This window comes from Macrobrachium nipponense, chromosome 36, assembly GCF_015104395.2.
Source record: "Macrobrachium nipponense isolate FS-2020 chromosome 36, ASM1510439v2, whole genome shotgun sequence".
NCBI lineage: Eukaryota > Metazoa > Arthropoda > Malacostraca > Decapoda > Palaemonidae > Macrobrachium > Macrobrachium nipponense.
The window spans coordinates 32,714,365-32,733,510 of record NC_087220.1 but is presented as its reverse complement, the minus strand read 5'-3'; the positions used below and the strand labels follow the sequence as shown (position 1 = coordinate 32,733,510).

Sequence of the window (19,146 nt, the reverse complement as noted above, 5' to 3'; positions counted from 1 at the left end):
TTGTATTATCATGAGTTTAAAGGTTAAGGCTCTATTTCTTTTTCTTTCATCAGGGAAATGGATGAAACTCTGATTAGAAAAAGGAGGGCTGGAGTGGAAAGTAGTCCGAGAACGTCGTCAGAAGAAAAGCACCAGAAAGTTCGCATCAAGAAGGAATTTGAATGTGATGTGTGCGGGAGGACCTACTCTTGGGAACAAAGCCTAATAAGACATCAAAAGTCAACCAAGCACTTAAGTGGGAGGAGTCAATCTTCTGTGTCACTCGGAAGAGAGTTGCGGCATAATTTTAACAATAGATTGCACAAGAATACTGAAGCAAGCAAACGTCATGTGAATTCATCTGCTAACAAGGCGAAGGGAAATCGTAAAGTTTGTAAAAATCCGTATGCATGTGATATCTGCGGTAAGGTATTTAGTTTTAAAAATTATGTGGCTGTGCACAGGAGACTCCACTTGAATTTAAAACCGTACAAATGTTCGATATGTGGAAAAGAATATGGGCTGCCTTCCAGCTATAAGAATCATGTTAAGGGGCACAAGAATACCAACATTAGAAAAAGGTTTTCAAAACCACCTGCCACGGGTATGAGCAACCAACAAAAGACAGTGAGACCAAAAGTTCAAAATCCCTGTGCCTGTGATATTTGTGGTAAAGTATTCAGTAATAAAAATTATGTTCATTGTCACAAAAGAATTCATTATGGTTTGAAACCATTCAAATGTACATTGTGCAAAATGGAATTCAGATATAAAAGCAACTATAATAAACATTTAAAAGAGCAGTGTGATGCTAGTGAAGAGCAGTGCTCAGTCAGTTCACTTGCTGAAAATTTGAATGACCAAGACAAGGAAGATAGTCAAGTGTTGCAACTGAGAAGTAGTGACAGCCACAACATGACCTCCCATGCAAAATTACACAGTGGTCCAAGTGTCACAAGGAGTCCAGCCAATTTACCTGCTAAGAGTTTGAATAGTGAGTCTAACACACTTCCCTGTAAATTGTGTGATAAAACATTCAGTCGCAAAGCTCCTCTGCTGGTCCACATGAGGACCCATGCTGGTGCAATGCCTTTTACTTGTACCGTATGTAACATAAAATTCAGGGTGGCTGCTTGTACCATATGTAGCATGAAATTCAGGGTGGCTTTTAATTACAGGAAGCATATCGAAGAAATGCATCCAAATATTATCAAAAGTCGGGAAGTTGGAAAGAAAGTTGTGGGTCTGTTATGTAGCTATTGTTTTAAGGCTCCGTCGCGACTTGATCCCGTCAGACATTCCAAAAGTCACAGGAGATACGGTTGTAAGAAGTGTAAGAAGGATTTTGCCTTGAAGACAGATATGGTTATGCATATGAAGGCAGCCCACGACGTGAAAGAAAAATTAGACGAAAGTGATCAACCGGAAGACGGCATCAATGAAAGCAATGAACATTCTCCTAAATATAATGAAGAAAATAGAAATGTAAATGGATGTGAAGTCTGCCAGAAGACATTTCCTGATGCTGCTGCTTTAAAGAAGCATAAAGCAGCTGTGCACGTTGAGGGGAAACCTCACGTGTGTGACGTCTGTCATAGAGTTTTTGGAATGAAAGTTAATTTGGCAAGACATTACACAACTCACACAAGAGGAAGAAGAGTGGCTCTCACTTCAGGCGTCAAACTAAAGCAGAGTTCATCAAGAACAATGAGAAGAGTTCTCAACAGGTGCAAGGCTTGCAAAATATCTTTCACTTCACCCTCTGAATACTTGAAGCATCGAATAATGCATTTTAAACTTGGGCCTCATGAATGTCAAGATTGTAAAGTTGATTTCAAAAATCCGAAAGATTTTGGTGATCACATGAAAAATGTCCATAGATCTTCAAAACCATTTATTTGTAACAAATGTGGTATGGAATGCTTCCTCTATGTAAATTTAGTAAGACACATATTAGTTTCTCATGAAAATTTTAAGATGAATCCACTTCACAATAGAACCTCAATGGCAAAGTTTTCTTTCAATAATCATGGCAAAAGAAGCGACAGACAGAATAGAAATCACACCCTTGGTAAAGAAAATACCTTGGAAAACAATCAGTTACCGTCAGAACAGCCACCGATTGAGATAGATGACCTTAGTAATACAGCCAGCACCTGGAAATCTAAGACAGATATTCACAAGTTTCCTGACATACAGGAAAGCAAACCTCACGTGTGTGCCTTGTGCAAGTCAGTGTTCACAACGTACTATTTCTTGAAAGTGCACATGACACGTGTCCATGCAAATGTTGGAGGCGTGACACTGAGGAAGAAGAGGGAACCTTGTCGAGTGTCACCCAAGTTTGTTCATGCCTTTGAGTGTTCTTTATGTAAGGAGAGGTTTCCATCAAGGTATTTAAGGTCAAAACACATGAGAACTAATCATGAAACTATTACTACTAGTATATGGATTCATACATGCATGAAGTGTAAACAGATGTTTATGGAAAAGGGAGTTTATGTTGAGCATCTTGAAATTTGCCAAAGTAAGAGTGACGTGAACTGCAGGAATGAAGACACTTTTGGTAACATCATCAACTCGGTAGCAAAATTAGCTGAAGGGCAAAACACAAAGCCTAAAGGCAACATAATATCACAAGAAAAGGAATATAATGGAAAAAATAAATTACACAAAACAGGTGCAAAACCAGACTTACTTGGAAATGAAAATGTGGAAGACTCACCGGGAGGAAATGTACTTCCTGAGGACTTTGCAGATGAGAGTCCTGAGACCGAGAGCCAAAAGTTTCATAAGGATGACGAAAAGAAAGTCAATGAGTGCCTTGTGTGTAGAAAGCAGTTTACAAGAAGAGATCTTTTGTCAGAACACTTGAAAGTAACTCATAACATCTCTCACTTGCTTTTCACATGTATACGTTGTAAACAGTTGTTTTCCAAAAGGTCCTCCTTCAAGGAGCATATTAAAATTTGCCGGAATGAGAGTGCCATGAATTTAGTGATTGAAGAAAATACTATCAAAATTGTTGGTCCGGAAATAGAAGTAACTGATCATAGGCAAAATACTGAGCTTGGAGGGAGCAAAACATCACAAACAAGGGAAAGGGAAGAAAATCTTAGATATCAAGAAACTGACAATGGAGAGCAAGAATTAATTGAAAATGCAGAAGTGCAAGCAAACAAAATTACAGCTGCACAAGGGGCTTTAAATGAGAATGGTGCCAAAGTCGCAAAACATAATAAAACTAGTAAAATGGAAGTAAATGATAAACAAAGTGGGCCTCAGGAAACTAAAGATGAGGAACAAGAATTACTACATAAAAATGAAGAATCAGAATTTCAAGCAAATAAAAGTGAAGATTTACCGGAAAGAGTATTTACAGAGGATGAACAACCAGTGGTGTTGGACTTTCCAGAGATTCCAAAATCCCAGGAAATAGAATGTACTGAATATGAAAGTTTGAGTTTGAGTGGCGACTATGAACATTTCAGCAGTGACAATGAAAACTTTTCTGACGACAATCAGAGTGGAGGTCTGCGAAGTGATGATGATGATGATGATGATATTGATGATAGTGAAAGTAATGCATTGCCTGTTACTGAAAAAGGAGGAACGTTGAAGAATGATAAGGGAGTCACAGTTACAAAATCAACTGAAGTGGAAACAGTAAATGACCAGACAGACACTAGTGGGAGTGGCATAGACAACTTTAACAATACCAGCCTTGAGACAACACTTGAAGAAGGAGAATGTTTGAAATCAAAAGAAAGGACCAGACAACTTTCTTTTGAATGTGGAAATAGGATTTCTACATCTGGGCAAACCTCTGATAAATGTGAAACTGAAATTGAATCAGAAATTGCAGAGAGGGCTTCAACTGCATCACATAATAATTCTGAACCGTCCGAGCCCAAAGAATGTGACGACAATGCTCCGGAGCAAAACTTACACATTTATAGTCAGTCAGATACTGACATAATCGATGAATCTCTGGTCGTTCCAGAAGGAGAGGAAAGTACTGCAAAAGAAAGCTGTGATGTGTCCAAAAGACGAAAACATTCATACAAATGTGATACTGTTAAACCAGAGATGTGTGATTTTGTGGCTAATGCCAACTGCTCAGGCTATCAGCTATTCAGGAGAAGTGTGGAGATGAACTGTCTTGCCACTCATAACGAGAGCCAAGATGTTCCAAAGTATGTCGTCATTCGAAATGTAAATGTAGCCTATGCCAGCTTTTATGAAGCAAAGGTGGTCAGTGGCTGGATGAAGTATTAAGTATGTCAATAGCTTTTTGTTAGAAATGAAATTTACTGTGAATAGATTTCCTGAGAAATGTTCTCTCTGCTCAGGTTAATAGTCTTACCATAGCTTCACAAACTAAGAAAGCAACTTGGATGGAAAAGTGCCCATAAGAAAGTTATTCTAGGACAACGGAGAACTTGTATTTAGTTGTGTTCAGCAGGTTCTGTTAAATATTTCATGTTTATTATATAATGTTAATATAATTTACAAGCCCTCTGGTAGCTGTCACTCTGGGTGTATCTTATCCTCATCTTGTACATCACCTTTAAATCCCAGTCATTTTATTTTGACTCTTCATGATTTTCCATCTTTTTCCAGAAAGCTGATCTGTTTTGTGCATTACCACCCAATTCTTATTTTGGAATGAAAATGTCTGGTATATAAAGAAATTTCTTCAAATGAACTTTATCTAACCATTATTTAGCTATTACTTCTGTGCCAGGGGTAGTTAGTTCAGCAGATAATAAAAAATAAAAGTACTTTGTTTTCTATCAATATCTCTTCTATCCTACTCCCCCCACCCCCTTAGCTGATGAGTTTACTTCTGTCGCTGGTTTAGGTAGAAGTTATCCGTAGGGGGGCAGTGTCGTCAATGCACCTCATGCAGTGTACTGTAGGCATTACTTGAGATTCTTTGCAGCTCCCTTCGCCCCTAGCTGCAACTACTTTCATTCTGTTTTACTGTACCTCCATTCATATTCGCTTCTTCCATCTTGCTTTCCACCCTCTCCTAACAATTGATTCATAGTATAACTGCGAGGCCTTCCTCCTGTTACATCTTTCAAACCTTTTCACTGTCAATTTCCGTTTCAGCTCTGAATGGCCTTAGTTGCCCCAGTGCTTGGCAGTATGCCTAAAATCTATGAAATCAAATTAGGTAGAAGTTCGACAAATGCACTCATATTAACTCAGCAGCCAATCCTGAGTTATTACCTTGGTGGAGGTAATTATTCATTATGGAAATTTTAATGGATGTGCTTAGTCACCGAGATAAGTAATACAGGTAGTCCCAAGTTATCACCGGACTTGGTTAATGGCGATCCGGTTTTATGGCGCTCGTCCAGCCCCATAAATTCGGCGACTTAAGGTGCCGTAATGGGTCAAGTTTCGTTATCAGTGCTGTAAGGTGGCAATAAGAGAATTATGGCGCCATTACGTACCTGACAGAGGTGCCATTGACAGAAACTTGGCGCCATAAATCGCCGAGCCTGGGGACTGACTGTGGTACTGGTGGAAGAGACTCGACATCTAGAGGTTGACTTTAGACAGTAGGCTGTGGGCATCCCTTGTTATTGGACCTGTTTGAGACTAAGGGGCGTCATCCTTTTGTCAGTTTTTTCTTCACCGTTTGAAGGTCCTCTAGTATGGGCAGACACACCAAGCTGTTCCCTGGGTAGGTCTAGAAAGTCTGCCTATCCAGGCTGGGTTTCCAGTTTCTTTCAGTGGTGGATGCAAGTCAAACAGAGATAAAAGGTTTCATCACAATTACACAAACTACAGGTGAATGACTTTTGTGGCCATTGTTCTGGTGAGCCCAAGGTGGGATCTTGCAGTAATGCCACCATGATCTGTGCTAGGAGAGAATCTACTAATCAATTTTGCCCACACCAGTTGTTTGTCAGGCTGTATATCATGATCCCACTTTCTTTTTTTTTTCTAGCTCTAATACATACCTCTATAAACAACATGGTTAGGTTTCTGTGGTTACTCAAGCATAAGGAATTTTTTTTTTTGCATCAACCTTGAAGGCTGAAGGGTCATGTTGGCTTTGGTATAGGCTTGTCGGAGGACAAAGACATCTAGATGTTTTTCAAGATGTTAAAGTGGAATTTCCCAGGTCTCTGTTATGTTCTGTACCATGGAATCTGTATGCAGTTCTTGAGTTCGTTTGTCGACCCTTTGAACAGTTTGGAAGTTTCTTTGGAAACTTCACAGTTGCCTTAGACACAGTTAAAAGAGTGAGAGAGCCACAATCTTAGTCAGGCAATCCTTGCCTTGTTTTGTGCCATGCCCATACCTACAGCAGTAGTCACAGGGCTTGGGGAATTTGACCCCTCGGGGGTCCAGTATTGTCTTAAGGATTGTTGGAATTACACTGAAAGGATAAAACCTTGAGCGGTATGGAAACCAGTTTTTCCGAAGAGTAGGAATGGCTACGTTTAAATTTTAAAACTTATCTTTGGATGTAATATGGAAGTCACTCAGTGACATTGTGATTGCTTTAGTTCATCTTCATGGTGCGGAGAATAAGTACAATAATTGCAGAGCATTAATTCCTCTGGTTTGGGTTGGTAATATTGTGTCCTGAGCCGATAGGTAGCCTTTCTTGGTGTAGTACTGCTTTTCAAACCTGGCTGTGGGTTATGGGAAGCTTCTAGGTACTGTATTGAATTTGAGAAGTATAACTGTTAGCATGTATATACTTGTTAGTTATCCAGCATGGCTCTGCAGGTTTTTTGGCACAGTAAGTCTTTTCTTCTATAAATGTCATTGCATAAATAGGAATATACAAGATGAAATACTTGAACATTTTATTTTAGTTATATTAGGAAGACAAATTGGGTATGCGGTCTATACCTCTTTACCCAATTGGATATTATTCAGAGTACTGACTTTGGTTAACAGAATTTTATTTTTAATATTGAAAGTTTGCACGGTAATTCAAAAACATTTCTTCAGTTTTATTGATATATGCTAACAATAACATGCATATTACTTTTATTTATGTTATATATTTTGACTTAAAAAAAAAAAAATTATTTATTACTTTGTAAGTACAGGATAGTCACAGAAAATATGGACTTCCAGATTTTTTTTTTTTTGGGGGGGGGGGCGGGGTTGTCGTTTGAACCCGCCTCCTCGGTCAGGCCTGTACTAAGTGCCCTTTAAAGGGCTGGCTGATTTCCGCTGATTTCCACTTTGGCCCACCACCTTTTTCAAATGTGGGAATCAGCTATATAATGGAGGTATGAAAATATAAGTACGTACTTAATTCAAGGCTTCTCTTAAATACATCTCCATTATATAAATTTCCCTCCCTACCTGTGCACATTCAAAGTAGATAGGCTACAGGTGTTTGCATATATTGGTCCCCTGGGGGTGCGGGGGAGTAAACGGATATTCATAGAAAACCAAGTTGTCTTTTTTTTTCTTCTTCTTCTTCTCCCCGTTGAACTACCACTGGCACCGGAGTAAAAGCTACTTAATTGAGAGTTAAGTATTTAAAAATTATCTGTATTTCATATACTGTAGAGCACAAAGGTTGGATGTACAATGTTTCATAGGAACAAACAGTATTACATTAGTATTTCATAGGAACAAACTATTTCTATTTTACCGCTGCCCTTTCGGCTGGTAAGGGTGGATTGTAGGTGCTTAAGGAATTCTATTTATGATGGTTCAGGTGCTTCATAAATAATAATGTTCCAGATTTACAGAAGTGTATTGCAGGTAATTTGCTTTATTGTTGATTATGATAATTTATTCATAAATTTTACTGGATTTTTTTTTTTTTTCCTAAAATGGTGATTTCAAATTTCTCCTTTTAAATGTTTATTGGTAGAAATTCAGAGTAACATTTAAGACAAGTAAAATTAATTTTACCAATGGTTCAAAGACTTCAGCAGCACAGCTGTCTTACCCCCACTGCTGATCAGATAACGTTTGGGCAAACTATAAACTAACCTCTTGGTCTAGAAATTGGCAAGATCATTTTAGGAAAGGAGAAGGAGGGTTTGCAATCAGTCGTGTCTGTTACTAACAAAGGAATTTGTGGCCCCCTGGCCAAAACGATCTTTCATAACTTTGGATGATCGGAATGCTGGGGGGAGAGTAAAATGGCCTTTGCTGATGTACAGTCCTGTTCAAGTGCAGGATTGTCATCAGTTTATCATTTTCATTTCATTTCTACATCTAGCCATACTTTCATTTCAGCGCTAAACGATCTTATAGGTCCCAGCGCTTGGGCTATGCCCTAAATTCCATAATCCATCCAAAGGAATTTGTTCTTGGCCATTCAGAGTGGCTCTGCTTCTGCGACTTTTATCCATTGACCTAGTCGTTTTCTGACTCATAGAAAGTAGGAAGAGCCACAAGTTATATTGCAGGCTACTCATGTACTATGTGAAGTCTTTTGATGTCTACCATGTTGTTACTCCATGATTATGTTGTAAACTATATATGTACTAATAAGTGTGTTTTAAAAAGTTAAATTTATTAAATTTTGTCATAAAGTCATATGTATTTTTGTATATGGGACAACTTAAAAGTCGGTGGACTATCTGGAATTTGGGACAATACACAAATTCCTTACTCAATGGCTCAATGTGATGTCATTTGACTCAATGGCTCAATGTGATGTCATTTGCCTTTTTGGGGACCTATATTATGTGGCATATCACTAACTAGAATTTTTTTGTGACAACTGTACCGAGTTTATTACACCACTGTTTGTTTGAAATAAATAAAATTTATTTGATGAAAATTTTTGAAATAAATAAAATTTATTTGATGAAAAATTTACATAACTGACAAAAGATTTACAAATCTTAAATGGAAACTATATATATAAGCTTGCAATGGAAAATCTACAAAAAAAAAAAAAAGTTTTTAAAAGCCAATATGAAATAACTAGCTAATTTATCACAAAATATTACCTTGAAATGCAATGCCAGGGTAAACCAACTTCGAAACCAAATGACCATATTATAATGGGAATATGTGGTTACCAATTGTTCATTACGAGAACTTGCTTTCCTCAGAAAAGACAAATACACAGTTACATTCTGCTGTAAGAGCATTTCTGGGTTTCTTGAAAAATCACCTCAAAAGAGTGAATGTGAAGGTCTTCAAAGTTCAGCTCCTGCAGTACTTCCAAACGAATATTAAGGTGGTGAATGCTACTCACATTTCATGTAAAAACCCACTTAAAGTAAAGAACCTTTCCAGCAGATATATGGACACTGCAGAATAGAAATTCAAGTTTACAGGAAACAAGTTGGTTTTTTTTTCTTTTTTTCTTTTTTTTTGTAAAATTCAATAATTTTGAAAAAGATTTTCTTAAGAGAACATTTATAAAAAGTCAGGCATATCCTTAAGGAAGTACATAATTTATTTGAACATCATATGATTCAAGTTTTATTGCAACCCAAAACTAAATGTCTAAGTACATAACTTAACGATGTACCTGGGAGCTGGCTGCAAGGTCATTCAGGCCACATACAATATTTTATAGTTATAGTTATTAACTAGGATTGTAAGTACACAAAAGTAACAAACTTTGCCTGCCCTGTTTTTGCTACCTGAGGGGGGGAAAAATACACTACAGTGCTCAACCTGGAGTTCCAATGCCTACGAAGACCTTTGTCCCATAATCTTGATTTCCACCAAAGCATTAAACTGAATGACCACATTTGCAGTTTGTCAATCCAATACTCCGTGTATAAGGTTACCAAACTTCCATTTCCATACAAGGCAAACCAGGTACAATCGAACCGAACCTCTGCCATGCAAGGAGCAGTCTAAAAATTACACTGGCAAGTCAGCAGTTAAAAAGTCTAAGAAAAACTAATACCTGACAAACCACAGAAAGCTACTTTTTAAACTTACAAATCTAGTAACTTTACAATTACTGAATTATTCACAGTTTCCACATTTTTCCACCACTGGGTATTTGCAAAGTACACTGGATGCTGCAAAACAAAGTAGTTAACAGAGGCTGGGATGTCAAGCGTTCAGATGTGTGTAGTGGGAGCGGTCAAATATAAACACAAACAAACTGTAAATGTTCTCTGCTCTTCAAGAAAGCTGGTGCAGGCTTTCATATGCAAATTGATGTAACGAGGGTGCTTATGCCAGACCAAACTTCAAATAAGCATGGTACCAAACCCAAAGGTCCTCTTGATACTTTCCCAGTAATAGTTTCGCCATCCCTCTCTCGTCCTTTCAAGGTCACTGCAAAAGAAACCCATCTTTCAGTGTCAAAAGATTGGAGCTTATTTCAACAAAAAATTGTAATGCTCTGACCCCTACATACCTTGGCTATGCACCACAGCATTCTGTCAATATTATTACTACTTCTCTACCCATATCTTCTAGCAAACATGATTAGAAAAAAAAAAAAAAAGGGGTGGGAGAGTGCTACTTCATAACCAGACAACTGAATAAAATACAATGGTCCCCGGCCCATATTCGCGGGGGATGCGTACCAGATGCCCCGTGAATAGTTGGAACCCCTATAAAAATGCTTTAAACCTCCTATATTGTTAGTTAAAACTCAAGAAAAACCCATTGAAAATTTTATACCTGGTTTTTTTTAATTGGTTTCATCACAAAAATTGCATTTTATGATGAAATAAAAAAAAAAAAAAGGAATTTGTGGATATTTCTCATAGAAAAATACTGCAAATAATGCGGGGGGGAAACGTTCCAGAGAGAGGTCCGCGAATGCGGGGGGGGGGGTCCACTATACTTCACTCTTATAGAGCTGATCTATGAGACAACTGGCCTCACGAAGAGGAAAATAGCATAAAAACTTCTAAGACCCCATCTAGCCTTTTTTGCTCTTGGTTTTCTTCTTATACTGTATTAGCCAGGTTTTTTTTGCATCTTTCTTGCCTCTGGTTTGCTTTTCCACAATATTTTACAACCTTTTGAATGCCTTGACAAGTTTACTTTTCTTCCAAATTCTCTTTTTCCTAATGGCAATTGTTTACTTTTTCAAAAATAATTCATTCTCATTTTTCCATTCAACAAATTCTCTTTTTCCTAATGGCAATTGTTTACTTTTTTCAAAAATAATTCATTCTCATTCCTGCAACAAACTCTCTAACCCTCAGTGGACGGTGCAATAAGTCAATATATAGCACCCCAGGCCAGCAAAACTTGGAGGATGGCCAATTCAAGAGCAAATACCTCTATGGAAAGAGGAAGCTATGCAAATGCACATGGTAAGAAAAAAATCCTATAAGACTTTTCCTACCTTCTACAAGAAGTTGAAAACTACTATTTACAACACCTTGTGGGGTCTCTTTTACAATACAATCATAAATTTTACCTAGTTACGATTTTTCCAATACATTTATTTTGTAAAATTATAATTACAGCTCACACTATAAAAATATAAGAAGTAAAATTAGTGACAAATTCTGAGCATGTTTGTTGTAAAATATTTACGTAAGTCTACCAAGAACAAAGATGCAATAACTTTTTTAGAATTATGTAAGTTTATTATATATTTCGTTTTGCAAACCTTTTTTCTTTGGCAAAATTACATTTATTGACAACACCAAACCAAAGAATAGAAACTACAAACCAACAGGCGAACCCACTTGGTATATTTATGAGGAAATTTACAAAAATGGACGTCATGGAATACACCCTCCCTTGAAGTCAAGATACCATCTCTCATGAGCTGCCCAGTGGATTCTAGCCACTCTAAAAGTTACTATTAGTGAATTCTTTAGTTATAGAAGTAAAGGCACCTCTCTCCCACTGATTCCCCCAAAATTGATGGCACGTAATTTTGTTACTCAGCACAAGTCACTCCGTCGTCCACCCAAAACCTGTTATGTATTGCTACTAATGTGCGCATATCTGTTCATTAAGGGTTGCTACTAATGTGCACATATCTGTTCATTAAGGGTTGCTACTAATGTGCGCATATCTGTTCATTAAGGGTTAAGTTATCCTAATAACATTGACAAGGAACTGGTGGGCTCCACAGTTTAAATGCAGAGGACCATAGAGTCATGGGTTCAAACCATCTTGGATCACTATACCTTCATTATTAGATTCACATCAGTTTGGAAATATCTGACAATAACTGTGCACTTAAGTATCAAGTGCAGTGACTCGAGTCCATCTTCAACAATGGATTACACCTACCTGTATTTTCCATGAATTTGTAAATACAATATTCAAGTAATAACTATTGATCATAAAGCTTCATTTCACCATGTTTTTCTTAATTACTAAATCTGAAGCAATTCTACGTGATATTCTGTCAAGAACTGTAGCAAGTCTTTGAGACAGTAAGGTAAAGAAGCTGTACACTTACTTTGATGGGATTCCTGTTTGTGTTAAGGTGAGTTCAGTTTGGTCTTCCTTCTGAACCAAATCTATAACAACTTCTGAGTAATGGCCATTAGGCCAAGATCTAAAGCGCCAGTTTTGCGTTATCCGCTTGTTGGGAACCTGGTAAAAATAAAAATAAAAAATAAAAAAAAATGCGATTTTATAATGGAAAATATATAATTTAAATGTAAATGCCAACTACATCTAATACATAAGAAGTTATTAATGGTTAAAACATAAGTCCATGCAATATAATTTATCATTTCGCTGATCAAATGACAATTGACTTCTACAACCTGAAACTTAAAATATTCTCCATTATAGATCACTGAAATGTGTAATAAAAATGCCTCTATTTTTAAATATTTACATGTTAAAGTAACCTGCATAAATGTGAAGTACATCCTGAACCTAAGCCCAAACATCTGGTCCACGTTCAAGTTCCTGACAGAGCAATGGAAAAACATGTACATAATTACACTTACCAAACTTGTAAACTCTCCAGTAATATTACCCCCAAAAAGTTCAAATTTTCCACCCTTTTCAACTTCTAGTTTAACATCACTGTGAGTAAATGCAACCACCATCTGAAAAACATATGAACAGCATAATTTCCTATACCTTACTCCATAGAGAAAAAAAAAAATGATATTGTTATGTTACAATAAAGTTTCATACATACTTACCTGGCAGATATATAGTACATAGCTAAGACTCCGTCATCCCCGACAGAAATTCAAATTTCGCACCACTCGCTACAGGTAGGTCAGGTGATCTACCGGCCTGCCCTGGGCGGCAGGACTAGGAACCATCCCCGTTTTCTATCATATTTTCTCTCTTCCACCTGTCTCCTGCGGGGGGGGGGCTGGGTGGGCCTTTAATTGTATATATATGCCGAAGGAGGTAAGTATGTACGAAAATGATATTGTTATTTGACACTAAAGTTTAAAAGTTTTTCATTAACTTACCTGGCAGATATATATATAAGCTCTTTATTTTTCTTGAAGGTCCCGACAAGAATTTTTAAAAACATTCCGGACACACGCAGTTTTGGGGAGGGGGGTCCGGCCAGGTGGTTAGTACCCATTCCCGCCGCTGGGAGGCGTGGTATCAGGAACCATTCCCATTTTCTATTCATAATTTTTTATTTCCACTGTCCCCTGAGGGGGAGGTGGGTGGGTACTTGATTATATATACTGCCAGGTAAGTATGAACAAACTTTATTGTATCATAACAATATCATTTTGTTCATGAAACTTACCTGTCAGATATATATATAGCTGAATCCACCTTTGGAGGTGAGAAGGGACAGAATAGAAGGATTTTAGGAACAAATGCATGCAGATGATTTTACATCTTGGTTCACCTGTTTAGCATAGCTGGCTTCGTGGTTACTGCCACGTTAAGTCTGCTTGTGCTACTAGAAGTTGCCAGCGAGGTAGAGACCTATATAGCTGGTGCACTCCAGATGATCTGTCAACAGGGGCAAGACCCCCCCACCACGACGTGACTAGACCATATTGACCATACCATGAGGGCTAAGAAGTAAAAAAAATAAATATATATATATATATAATACTATCACCACCTGACCAACCTAGCCAAAGTTAAGGTGTTTTAACTAAGGCTAAGAGTTAAGAAGTCGCCGTTGTCGGCGACTCATCAACTAAATTAAGAGCTCTTCTAACCATTTTCCTACAGGATAGGATGAGGTGGTACTTCTTGCCCCCAAGATTGTGTCTGCAGACACGTATGGCCCTAGCGAGCAGCAGATCTCATATGCCATCTTCACATCTCGCAGGGAGTGTGAAGTGAACACAGAGTTGCTTCGCTAAAACATGGTACTCAGGATCGTTTTACTGAGTGCCATGCTCTGTTGAAATGCTTCCGAGGCCGCGCCCTCACCTCGTGAGCATTTAGATAAAAAGATTCAAACAAATCTTTGTGCAAACACAATGAAGGAGCATTTTTGAAAGAACTCCTTAACACAATGCCAGGGTGTTCTTCGATATGGGGCAACAAGTCTCTCTTTTTCGGAACACTGCAGATTGCCCGAATGACTTCGACTTTCTTGAGTTTTATGTAGATAAAACTTGAGAGACCAGACAGGGCACAGGACTCTCTCTGGCTCCTGCCCACTAACTTGTGCCATCCTTGCTTCCAAGCTCCTGGCCAAGGACAAACGGTTTCCATTCTAGGCCACAACGGAAGCTTAGAGAGCACACCGCCTTGTCTTCTCTAAAGCCAAAACTTGTGACGATGGCTTAAAATTTCACTAACCCTCTTTGTCGTATCTAGGGTGGTTAGAAGAAGGCCTTCCTGATCACATGCAAAAAGTTAACAGGTAGGAGAGGTTCGAATGCTTTAACATCAAGAACTTCAGACTACGTCTAAGTTCCATATTGAAAGCTTCGATCTGGACATGCACAGTCAGTCCGTCTGTACTAAAGTCAGGTGACCGACCAGTTGACCAGTCAGACGAATCAAGGACAGCAAGGCTGTACCCTGAAGACCATAAGGCACTATTCTTCGCTGAAGGATGAGTGTCTGGACTGCCTGGGCGATTCAATCTAAGCAAACCTTGGGGGTGTATCAACGCAACCCAACGTCGTCAGCGAATCAACTCCTGACTCGAGCTTCTGGTGCCAGGAGAGGAAGAGAGGAGCAAAAAGGCGATTCAGTCCCGAAGGAAGAATGCCTGACAGTCCAACCTGGTCTCATGTTACACGATCATCGGGGGTGTATAAACGCAACTGACTTCGTCAACAAGAAACTCAGGGCTACTATATGTCGCTGATCTCGCAACGAGTGTCTGACTCCGAGAAAACAGGTGAGACAAAAAGTAGATGGTGAGCGAGTTTCGAGATTCCACAGAAACTCAAAGATCGTGAAGGGCTTGTTGTTTGACAGACGCAAATCTCTGAGCCCAAAGGCCGTCAACAACATATTTTGCATATTCTTTAATAGTTGTGACTGCAGCTTATCCCATTCTTCAGACGGAAAAGGAAGACGGTAATCTTATTCCTGTCACCTCTCGATAGTCTGAACGTAGTCAGACTCAGAGCGGAGAGGTTATAGGTACCTTTCGAGTTAGAGTAGACAGACTCTCTCGGAAAAGGTCCTTGGAAAGTGAACTAGGAAGTATGTGACCTCTGTGAATCCAGGATTCTGAAGGCCAACATGGGGCGATCAGCGTCATTGTCGCTCCTGTGACGTCATAAATCCTCTATTACATTTCCTAAGCGATTGAAAAAGGGGAAAAAGAGACTAAACATCCATCCCCGTTCAATATCATAGGATGGCGTTTAATGGTACCGATCCCGGATCGAGAATAAGGGAGCAGAGAAGAAGCCGCCTCTTCGTCCTCAAACATATCGAAGAGAAGAATGAAAGGGCGTCCCTAAAGTCTACACAACTCTCAACTTACTTCTAAAGAAAGATTCCACTCGCAAGTGAATAGTTGCTGCCGTCGATCGAGACGATTCGTACAGACTTTTGCAAATCTGTAACGAACCTGTAGGAGAGATCGTTACATTTTACGCCTGTTGTTATAATAGGCTCTTTCTCGTAAACTCGAACAAGGACCGAGAGAAGATACTTCTTAAGATATGAGAGAGCTGTGGAATATCAGAGTTTGATCTGGACCACTGGTTCCCAAAAACTCGTTTCGAGGACTGGAGGACTACCGAATCGCTTTACTTCTTTCAGATTAAGATCCAAGACATCTGAACCTATCCAGATGTCCGGCACCTTCTTTCTATCCACCCCCTCAGGTGATAGACGCACTGAGAGGAGTTTCAAGAATCATTGCTAGAATCTTGAATAATAATTTGGTTTCCTCCGCCCGGGTTAGGCAAAAAACTGTGGTCTGAATTGCAGTCTATTCGCGGGGAAACAAACTTCTTCAGGAAGGAAATGGTCCCCAGCAAGCAAGTCATCCATTCCCTCCCCGAGTATGCTTACTTCCCTAAATAAGGCTGCGCTTTGCCTAAGCAGGAGAGCAAATAAAATTGCAATGTTGCGGTAGACTCGTAGTTCCATACCGTGCGGTAACTAAGAGCACCGAAAGGATTAAGAGATAACTCTGTTGAACATAGTAAGGCAAAACGAATGCAACGTTTATCATTCACGTAAGAAATCCCCTCAATCTTAGGCTAAAGTCCTTGATTGTAGGACGAGATAGAGTTAGTCATCAATCCCGCAGGAGAGACGTAACCGTCAGCACAGAGATACGGTTAGTCAGTTCAATCCCGCAGGAGAGAGAGACGTAACCTACCGCGCATGACAGCCGCACGATCTGTACTGAATACTGGCTCGGTGGACTGGAGGACAGACAGCGTGACAGCAGCAGCAAGCAGCTTACGAACGTCGTCTCTTACTTTATGTCTGGGTTGCCAGCTACCCTATTCTACGAGAAATAGATCCGTTATTTTTTGAGCAGAAAGACTCTCAAGCTGGTATATTTAAGCGAAACAAAACGCTAAATAAATATAGATGCGTTTGTGTCGTCGAACACTACCATACAACGGTAAAAGATAAATCGGAAACTCCTGTTAGGCTGCAGGGAGTAACGATTAAATGTCCTTAAAATAGACAATAGACTCTCAGTGCCATCCGAAGAGGTAACTACAGCAAGCGTATATGACTTGAACCAACCAGAAGTAAAATAACGCAAGGCAAAAAATGAAATTTTATATCACAATAAAGTTTGTTCCTACTTACCTGGCAGACATATATATAGCTGAATTCGGAAATACAGCTACATCATATCTGACAGGCAAGTTTCATGAACAAAACTTAAGAGAATCGAAGCAGTCGAAGCAGTCAGCTCAAGATTCTTATGTTATTGGACATAAGCGTTCATTGACGTAGTTTTACAAGCTATTTCTTGTACGAGTCTGCGAATGACGAATGAGAGCTCTTCCGAATCTTGTCAATAAGAGCTTATTCGCTACGCAATATCAAGTTTAATGAGATGTGTGTCGGAGAACTAACCCATTACGGGACAAAGAGATATTTTGTCAAAGAGGGGATACCCCACTTACTTGACAAAACGAAAGTATATTGTCAATGGGGGAAAGTCACTGAATTGACAACACGTAATCCAGGGAGTCGAGCATTTAATTTTCCGATTCCCGTCTCAAACGAGGAAGGGGCAAGAATCCTGTTAAGAGACTGGGCTTACGGCAAGTAGGACGACGATGTTCAATCGGCAGCGTAGTCCGACTAGAAACTAACAAAATCTATCATCTGAAAAACCCTTTCAGATGGGCTAAAAAGCTTGGAAAATTATCCTGGAAGAGGAAGAAACTCTCCAACCAGCTTCCTCTCCCGTATCACAACTAATGCCTGCTAAAGCTTAAAAATTATGGCAGTATGGCAAAGGAAGTCCTGTCTTGCGCTTTCCTGAAGAGCGTCCTTTTGATGAGTGCCTTTGCAAGAATCCTACTGAACGTTGCCGAGAGTCCTGACGTGCCGGACATCGAGCGTTACATAACCCGTAACTGCCTTATCGCAAAGTCTTGACTGCGGTAGTGGCAACTTAAATTTATTGGCAGAATGGCAAAGGTTGCGGTAGAGCAAACGAGATCTTCCTTAACTCCATCACCTATGCGAAAAGCAAATATTAAATGACAGAGACCTCTTGAATTCACGAAACCCGATGTCTTGCTGGGTTTCGAAGAAGAGTTGTCTGTTCACTTTAAGCTTCCTACCGAAGCACTGCCTACTTCACATTCTTTGCAGGTGAGGTAGAAGGTATCACCGAAGGTAGAGGTAAAAAATTCTTTAGGCCCAAATCTGAAACAAGAGCTTGAAGAGTTCAACAGAAACGTTCAGCCAGGCGACACACCTGGCGTGCGCGGTGCACGCTCGGCGTCCACTGGGGCGCGCTCGGCGTCACTGGAGCGCACTCGGCGTCCACTGGAGCGCGCTCGGCGTTCACTGGCGCGCGCGGAGCGCGCTTGGCGTGCACCCGCGCGCGCCTGGAGTCCATCCGAGCGTCCCAGGCGTCCGCTCTTCAAAAGCTTCCTGCTACTATGACTTCTTTTACGTATTTCTCGGTGGAAAGACGGACACGAGTTCAGGCGAACGCCGCCTTCTTACTTCTCACGAAACGCATAACGAGAGAGAGAGAGGACGTGAAGCGTCCTCTTCTATAAAGCTTCTATTTAGAGGGCGCGAGTCCTTCGAAAGCTCCAACCCCTGCACGGAGAGGACGCTTCGGAGGACGAGAAGCAAACTTTCAGGATTCGTGCACGCGCACGCACTTTGGTAGTCTGGGGATTTTCATCAGAACTGCCGAAGGCACGCCAGATCGGTGGGGTTCCTTGTAACCCTCCTTAGGCTTTCTCAACATGCTCTCCCTCCCCGGGTCCTGGGGAGTCAAGCAGAGGTCCCGGCCTAGAGGCGAAACGAGGCCGATCTGACGCACCCTCCACTACACAAGGGGTATCACTGCACTTCTGCACTTCACTTTTACTCTCTAAAGCAAGCACTTTCGATTCTAAGTTACGAATTCGAAAGAGTATAAGAGAAAGGGCAATTCCTCTACAGAGACTGCTTAGGGCCCGAAGGCAATACTGCAGAGTTAGGAGTAACAATTACAGAAGTAGCACTTCACAGCAATGAAGAAGAGCGAGCACCTCTCGTAGACATATTCATAGCCCGTAGGCCATACTACAGGGTTAGGCAAAATAAAGTCTACAGGAAGGTTAGCAGGTTCACTACCCTGACTTTTGTTACTGATTAATTGCGTACATACGAATCATACGTCTTCCTTACGGAATT

The 19,146-nt window shown here is 39.9% G+C and overlaps 2 protein-coding genes across 8 annotated transcripts in view; one reads left to right on the top strand and one right to left on the bottom strand.

The window, feature by feature from the left end:
* Positions 1-8,520, top strand: part of LOC135203565 (zinc finger protein 845-like) — a 372,325-nt gene extending 363,805 nt beyond the window's left edge. For all 5 annotated transcript variants that reach the window (XM_064233311.1, XM_064233309.1, XM_064233308.1 and 2 more), the window contains exon 2: positions 54-8,520. In XM_064233311.1, the coding sequence (XP_064089381.1) occupies positions 58-4,257 (4,200 nt within the window). In that variant the 5' untranslated portion in view covers positions 54-57 and the 3' untranslated portion in view covers positions 4,258-8,520. The remainder of the gene's footprint in view (positions 1-53) is intronic.
* LOC135203566 (activator of 90 kDa heat shock protein ATPase homolog 1-like) overlaps positions 8,487-19,146 on the bottom strand; it is a 47,396-nt gene continuing 36,736 nt past the window's right edge. The window contains exons 7-9 of one of the 3 annotated variants that reach the window (XM_064233313.1): positions 12,843-12,944; positions 12,341-12,477; positions 8,487-10,236 (exon numbers count right to left, since the gene is read on the bottom strand). In XM_064233313.1, the coding sequence (XP_064089383.1) occupies positions 10,149-10,236; positions 12,341-12,477; positions 12,843-12,944 (327 nt within the window). In that variant the 3' untranslated portion in view covers positions 8,487-10,148. Of the gene's footprint in view, positions 10,237-12,340; positions 12,478-12,727; positions 12,802-12,842; positions 12,945-19,146 lie in introns of those variants that run through there. The other 2 variants (XM_064233314.1, XM_064233315.1) reach the window with 2 other exon arrangements.